This window comes from Aplysia californica, unplaced genomic scaffold (genome assembly GCF_000002075.1).
Source record: "Aplysia californica isolate F4 #8 unplaced genomic scaffold, AplCal3.0 scaffold00193, whole genome shotgun sequence".
Lineage (NCBI taxonomy): Eukaryota > Metazoa > Mollusca > Gastropoda > Aplysiida > Aplysiidae > Aplysia > Aplysia californica.
The window spans coordinates 663,211-671,757 of NW_004797463.1; the positions used below are offsets into that span (position 1 = coordinate 663,211).

The 8,547-nt window shown below is 37.6% G+C and overlaps 1 protein-coding gene across 1 annotated transcript in view; it reads right to left on the minus strand.

The window, feature by feature from the left end:
• Positions 1-7,791: 7,791 nt before the first annotated feature.
• The window catches only part of LOC101858628 (corticotropin-releasing factor receptor 2), a gene marked incomplete at its 3' end in the record, with an annotated part of 220,906 nt that continues 220,150 nt past the window's right edge, over positions 7,792-8,547 (minus strand). The window contains 1 exon segment of the mRNA XM_005098783.3: positions 7,792-7,883. Coding sequence (XP_005098840.2) covers positions 7,792-7,883 — 92 coding nt within the window.

Consider the following 8,547-nt stretch of genomic DNA (forward strand, 5'->3'; position numbering starts at 1 on the left):
GTGTGTGTGTGTGTGTGTGTGTGTGTGTGTGTGTGTGCGTGTGTGCGCGCGTTTCAAGTGAAAGTTGAGACACTTAACTTTTAATCTCGAAACGTTTTCGTTAAAAAGAATTACAAATAGATTCTAGATTATCCTTTTAAAAGGCGAGCCGGGGACAATGTGGGTTAAAAATGCCCTTATATTTAGAACATCAAAAACCTGTTTCAGATCCTAACATTAGAGCAGCGGTTTTTTAATATATCACTCGTCATAAACAAATCATCGGCAAGTTTTTATAATATGCTTCTGACCTTGTGCAATTGAAATGAATATTGATTCATATCATGAGCGTCAATTTGTCACGTCAAAAACATTTCCAAGGTTCTGATTTTTTTAGTCAGTTCGCAATTGGCAGATTGCCTTTTGGCCATCTTTGTGGGTTTGATACGTGATGGAACTTGTTTCTTCTTCTTCTCCTTCTTCTTCTTCTTCTTCTTCTTCTTCTTCTTCTTCTTCTTCTTCTTCTTCTGTAGCCCTCACTGTAGCCAAACCGGTTTGCGGTGCTGAGCAATAATAATTAGTCCGAGAGATGATTCCATAAAACGTAAAGCACAGTACATAGTGCTCAGTGCACATTGCCAATCAGGTTGAATCAAATTGAGTCAGACAGATATTTCCCCAAATTGAGGAGCAGAATATTTGAAGAGCCATTTTGGCACAATGCGACTAATTCCACTGGTGGCCTTGAAAAAACCTAAATCAGTTTGATTTTGAAAGTCACAATTGAATCTAATCGAATTTTGTTGAATTGTGCCAAAATGGTAGATGTTGCCCAATCGACGACGGAAAAATCTAGCTGGCCCCGACTTAATACAATGAATTTAATTGGCAGTGTGCACTCAATATTACCCGAGACCAGCCCATTTTATGGTGAGTCGGGTGAGAAATATAATATTATTATTATGTAAAGCGTGCTGACAAAAGGAGTTACTTCTCGGGTTCAAGCCTGAAGGAAATAGATACATCACAATCTATGAGTATGAAATAATAAAAGATAGGTTATAGTTAAAGAATATAATATGGTATTAATAGAAAATCTACAAAGTTGACTTTTATGTCGATTTTTGGCCAATATCTCCATTTGTTGATTGCTGGAAGTAACTCATTTTGTCAGCACGCCTTACATATTATTGTGCCATGACACGGTGGAACCAGGTGGTCGTCAATTTTTGTCATGAAGTTATTGGCATCATATAAAAGATCGTTGTGGATGCTGGGCGGGTGCTCTAGTGTGGTTTGCTTCTTCTTTCCTATAAAAAATCTATTGCCTTTATCTCCCCTCCTTCTTTTTCATGTTTATTATTCCCTTTTAACACCTAATCTTCGGCTCTTATATGACCTCATTGTGTTGCTAGTGCCGTAAAACACTAACTAAAGCTAAAAGCTCGTTCACATATCTTGCTTTTGATACAAATGTATTCATCGATCTTGAATAGAAGTCGATATATTCGTGATTGAAGCAGGTGTTGTCACCTGGTATCAGAGGTAAGATTAGCGGGAAAATGACCGTCAAGGTTTGGTGAAGTCTAAAGCTTGAATGTCTTTGGAAACTGTAAATCGTCGTTTATCTTTGCCTCCAGATTATGTGTCACGACGTGGTGGCATTAGGCGCTCGTCAATTTTAGGGCATATGGGGTTATTGGTATCAACTTAAAACCTATTCATTTGCCTTCCTTTAGGTAAAAAAAATCCATCTATGTTGAATAGAAGTAGAAGTATTTGCAATTGAAGGAGGTCAGGGTCGCCTGGTTTCAGAGGTAAAATTAGCGAGAAAATGGCCGCCAAAGTTTGGTTACCTCCATAGCCTGAGAATCCTTGGAAACTGAAAATTTACATTTTTTGTGCCTTTAATCTATGTTTTTCAATAAAAATCCACTCAAAAACGTTTTTAAAGGAAATAAAATGTGCTGAACCCAAATAGAGAAAACTGGAAAAAAAATTCTCATTGGCCAAAAAAGCCGATTTCTTTGATTTCAATACTTTGCGAGCGCCTGATTTCACCACAGTGCCTTACGTATGTTTTATGACAGGATCATGACGTTTGGTATGTCGAAAGTAGTCTACATTTAGTTTACCTTATAATGACCACCCAAGACCTTTTAATATCATGTACGAGGGCACAGAACATGGACAAACCCCTGGGGCAGTGCCACTGACTGAATTGTCTTAGGTCATTCCCAAAGGGAGAGGGGGGGGGGGGGGCATTAACATCTCGAGTTCTTATGTACAGTAGATTTGAAAATGTAAATGCGCTGATTCATCAATGTCATGCTCATAACTGTGCCTGGACTGCAACAGGGAATTGTTGCTTTTTCTTTCCTAATCCTTACTATCGTCATATTTCCTCTACTTCTTTTGTATGTTTGTCACACTCTCGTGACCCGCTATATTTGGGGGTGCCTTGATTGTCAAAGCAGACTTTGTGCAGTTGAAGCTAGAGAGGTAATCAGAGTAAGTCTGATTCCCTGTAAGGACTTCTCTGTTGACATCCACCCCTTGACGCTCATATGACTTTATGCAGTTCCAAGCGCCGTAAAACCTCTACTAAAACAAAAAAAAGAAAAAGGACCCTGGACCATCTGTAGGTGGAGATCTCACTAATACCCGGGGATAGTTGAGGAAAGAGGAATGAGGAAAGCGGATACCCAGACAGAAAATCAATCTCAGCTCATGTCAAATAAACTGATTTTTTCTCTTCAAGTTAATTTCCAACACAGATCATTAACCCCCGATTCAATTTCAGATCATCTCTCAGATATTATCTTTTATGCCAGTCTGCACGCGTCTCGTGTCAAATTCATTTTTTGAAACAGAAGCGTTTAACGAATTATTAACCTTTTTTTCTGGAACATATTCTCGAAATTCCCTCAAAATCTTGATCCTCTAAGATCTTATATGTTCTGAAGAAAAGCTGCCTTTCTTCGTGGGTTTATTTCATGGAACACTGAAGTATACACACGCCTTAATATTCTGAACGTATCGCACACTGTTTGTTTGTTTGTTTGTTTGTTTGTTTGTTTGTTTGTTTGTTTGTTTGTTTGTTTGTTTTGGTGTTTTGCTCGCTCTTTACTTCGCTTTCTACCTATTTTTTTTCAAGAACGTTTTGAATTCTCGATTGGAGTCCTCCAGTGTCCTTGTCTTCCAATACAGCTGCGCTCTGTTTGACATTTTGCGAACGGCTTGAATTTGCAAACTTTTTAAAATCAATTTTAAAAATCACAAGTTTATGAAAAGAAAGACAGACAGAAAGAAACATGAAAACTGTAAGCAGAAGTATGTCTTGCACAGCTTTTCGTGCAGTCTGCAAAAGAAAAGTGTAGCCTCACTTTGTAATTTAGAACCTTAAGTTCCCCTTTCATCCCCTTTAGCTTCACGTACAAAATTAATGGTCAGGAATCAGGAGATCTCTTCGACGCTGATGTCAATTTTAAATGAAAGCTTGGTTTTTCTGAAGATTTTATTCTAGGTCTAATTTTGTGGTAATAAATATTTCATTTGAGACTTGGAATAAAATAGAAAAAATAAACGAAAAACACATATTTATCATTATTGTTTTGTGTGGAAAGGTCAAGCGCCTTGTAACTTTTTTTTACGATTTGAGTAAAACCCTTCATCCTTCCGCCCCCCCCCCCCCCAAATCCCTTTTCTCTTACGCAATAGTGAAAGAAAAACAACAACCCTCAGTGTTTGTTGACAGACATGTATACTTTTAACACCAATTACAAAGCTGCCGGGCTATTTAATCACGAGGAGTGATCACCTCCGAGTTTAATGTCCGTCTCAATTTAGACCGCGCGAAACTGGAAACCAAAAAGAAAAAAATTATGCGCAACGTCGGCCCAAGCTGAGGTTCGAACCCATGAACCCGCAGTCTCAAGAAAACGGATCAGGTAGCTTAATCACTCGACAGTCAAGGCCACCAATCGACTGGATTATAGAGCTACTTAATGATACTTACTTCTACTTCTACTTTTTCATCCTCTGTTGCCGTTAAGCGTCGCGGGGAGATGCAGTTTTCTATTGTAGGCCAGCTCTGCAGCTCTTTCAGTTGTGATGTTATGTTTTCTCTGGGTTTCCTTAACAACCTCGATCCACCTTTTGCGTGGCCTTCCTCTTCCTTTATAGCCTGGGTGCTTGGTGTTGTAAGCTCTCGAGGCTAGTTGGCCATGTGGCATACGTTACAGGTGGCCAAACAATTGTATTCTCTGTTTTTCTATGCAATGCAGGCAGGTCTCAATACCGATAGCTGCTCTTACTTCATACATAATAACATTACACCAAAAGAATGCATTTATACATCTATCTCTCGGGTTAAGCTATAAGGACGCAGCAGACACATTCATTATATCGTCGATCAGCAACAGATGATGGTCAGTGTTGTTACACACTTCAAACCACGATATGCAAGCCAGAAACACAATTTGGAACATGTGAAAAAATGCCATTTTACGTTTGAGATAAAGAAAGAAATTTAGAAATAGTATGAATAACGAACCGACTTTTGGGTTTGTTCGGGTCTTTATTATTTTCTGTTTATTTGTAGACAGACATTGTCTAAAGAAACAGCCCACAAACAATCGTCCTTTATAGAGCTTCTATTATGTGCAGCATAAGGGGCTGGCCTTATACCCCAAAGCCAAAATAGCCGTCTGTTCCTCGACATAGAAGATATGTTCAAACAAATATAGGGCGCTGTGTCCTGGAACTTTAGAAAAAAACCCCTGCTTTAAGAAATATTGGTGAAGCCTGCGGACAAAATGAGTTATTTCTTGGATTCAAGCCTAAAGGAAATAGAGAAAGCATGCTTAGAGGTGAAGTTTTTACAATTTATAAGCATGAAATAATAAAAGACAGGTAGTAGTTAAAAAATATATGGCATCAATAGAAAGTCTACACATTTCACTCAAATTTCGATTTTTTGGCCAATATCTCCATTATTTTGTGGATTGCGAGAAGTAACTCATTTCGTCAGCACACAGCACATGAATAATGCACGTGGCAGACTATAAGTGCAGGTCTTGAGTCGTTCTGGAGCCTTTCTCCCCAACCATGTGGGTCAATACACCACCCTCTCAAACCCCGAAAAAAAAAATACATAAAAGTAAAATGAAGTAAAAAAAAAACAACTTTAAAAAAAAATGAATATAGCAGATAAGCCTAAATTTAAAAAAATAATCCCCCCCCCCCTCCCACTTACAAAAATAAAAAGTAAAAAACAAAAAACAACAAAAAAAACCCCGAAAGGAAAGTTCAATAACGCATATTCATCAGAAACAAGATCTACTTTTATGGGCAGCTCTGTGCTTTGTCACTGCGCTTGGCTCAAAGGTCTTGCCGCTGACATAAAGGATGAAGTTTAGCAATAGGCATCGTGCCGAGTTACTGCTTCTCAAATACTTTGCACTCAATGCCTTTGATCGTAAAATATTTGTTAACGAGGCCACAAACGTTGTATTATACGGCCCAACACAATCGTGACACATCGCTTCATGTGCAAGATCAGAGACAAGGGAATTAGGTAGTATTAAGCAAATTACCCCGCTCGCTTGCAGCTTCTGCAATATTACTCAACTGATTAGCACAACCCCCACCCTCCCCCCTCCAAACCTCCCCAGAGAGTGAAATTAGCCGCTTTGAAGGGGGAAAATAGAGGTGGGGAGGGGAAGGGAGGGTAGGGAGAGGAGGAGGGGATATAATTAAAAACGATGAAAACTAGAGACTTTCATATACTTCTTAGGTATATTAATGATATTAATAATAACAATAATGGTGACAATAAAAATAGCAATAATAAAAATAATAATGATAATAATAATAATAATAATAATAATAATAATAAAATTAAAATAAATAATACTAACATGATATAATGACAATAATATTAATAATAATACTAATAATAAAAAAAATAATAATACTAATAATAATACTAAATAATAATAATAATAATAAAAACAATAGATAGTCGTAATAATGATAATGATAATAATAATAATAGTAATAACAAAAAATAATAACGATAATAATAGTAATAATAGTAATAATAATAATAATAATAAATAACAAAAATAATAATAACAGTAACAATAACAATAAGAATAATAATAATAATAATAATAATAATAATAATAATAATAATAATAATAATAATAATAATAATAATAATAATGACAATAATGATATAGACTAATGATATCCAGACTTGCTCAATCCCATCAAGAGATGTTTGGTGTCGTCACATCAAAAGAACGACAATCTAATTTGCAAAAATTTCTGGTTGAGTTAGAGAATCAAGAATCATTAAGGGGGGGGGGGGGGGGGGTACACCTGGAAGCTATCTCGCTTATTACTGGACCGAATTTTACCACATTTCACACATATAACAAGCATAGTAAGGAGTCTTAAAATCGGCAATCAAATTTGAGAAAAAAGTTTCGTTTCTATGGATACGCCGCCATATTGGATTTTATTGACATGTCTTACGTAATGAATACCGCACTTATCGCTCATGGAAATTGATTCTCTTTTTGCATGCGTGTGCACAAACATTCGATCTAACAATTTCTCTGTTGTTTTTTTCTTAATCGAATTAGAAAATTTTAAATGAATTTTTTCCTGAGGTAGCATTCAAGTTTGCGAAAAATCCGTGAAAAATGGTGGAGTTATTCAAAAAAGTATACGGAAAAGTAGCATTTTGAGAAAACGGCCGATACAGAAAAATAAAATACTGACTTTATGAGGAAATGGCGGTTACAAACATGCCCGGTATGGGAAAAAATACGGTTTTTGGGGGTTCTTATGCCATGAAATAGTTGTAGGAGAGGCTGAAGAAGCTAACAATGCCTACAACTCAAATTCAATGATTTTGAGCCGAATTTTGATTTTGGGGGTGTAGTCCCCCCCCTTAAAGCAAGTGACTTCCGTGAAATATGTATCACCATTGTCCACTATCATTTAACCTTTTGTTTTAGTAGAGGTTTTACGGCGCTCGCAACTGCATAGGGTCATATGAGCGCCAGGGGTGGATGTCAACAGAGAAGTCCAAAGAGGGAATCAGGCTTACTCTGCTCTCCACTCTAGCTTCAACAGCACAAAGTCTGCTTCGACTATCAAGGCACCCCGGAAATAGCAGGTCACAAGAGTGTGACAAACGTACAAAAGAAGTAGAGGAAAAATGACGATAGTTAGCAGTTCAGGCACAGTGTTAAGAGCATGACATTGTTAAATCAGCCCATTTACAATTCTACTGTGCATAAGAAAAGGTTAATGCCCCCCCCCCCTTCTTGGAAATGGCCTAAAGACACTTCAGTCAGTCGCACCACCCCCCCCTCCCTTCCCCCCTTTCACTTACTTTACTTTTTCGATCCAGCGGCCATTTTTGAATTCTCGCCCTCCGGCGTGTCGATATTGCAAGGGATTTACAGGTTTGATCAGCTGTGATTTGTACACCACACCTTTAAACGGTGGTGTTTGAAAGAGATATAATACTTATTCTTAATAACAAGAGCTCTTGTGTGGTTTGCTCCTTCCTTCCTATCAAACACTTGTCGTCCTTATCTTCCCTCCATCTTTTTTGTGTATGTAAATCTCTCTTGTAACGCGTAATCGTATTCTTCGGCACTTATATGGCCTTATTGTGTTGAAAGTGCCGTAAAAATCTTACTAAAACTAACTTCTTAAGAATGAATATACAAGAAATAAAAGACGTCAACAATTATAATGGCAACAAATGTAAAAGAAGAAAAAACTCACTTGAATTTGAGAAAGATGAGCAGCGACAGCAGAAGAACCACCAAAGACACGGTGCTACCGATGAAAATAATCATGGACAAGGTGCGAGCCGCCTGGAGAGGAAAAAAAGGAATGTAAGTGGATTAAAGAATAGCATTTATTATGGGTTCTGGCCATTATCAAAGATCCTACATAACAAGATAGTTCACTCAGCCAAAAAAATGTCCACGGAAGTCCGCGCATTGGTTGAGATGGTGCTGCAGTCTTTGTTTTGAAGCTATCTTTTGTTTCACCAGAAAAGGAATAGGAAAAGCACAGTTTTTTAGTTTAGCTTTTATGGGTTTTTTTCCCCTTTAAAAAAAAACACAAGTAGGGTAATTCATATAGCAAAGTCCGCACTTTTTCGAAGAGGGCGCTACCGAATTTTGGGGACACTTTTTAAAATTGGCTCAAATAGAGAAGTGAACTATCTAGTTATACACCATCCTTGCCATTATCCCGAAATGTTCTAAATTCACAGTAATCTGGTGTGAATCTTCAGTTCTTCTATGATGAGGCTAAATAAAAATGTAAGCTTTGTAAAGATCGTCTTTTATCAAGGGGTGAAAACGGGTTTTCCAATCACCTTCCACTTTTTTTCACACGCACACACGCACGCATGTGCGTCCACACATACATAAACACATACATACATACACAAACACACACACACACACACACACCCACACACACACACACACCCATACACACACACACACACACACAGGCACTTGTGAA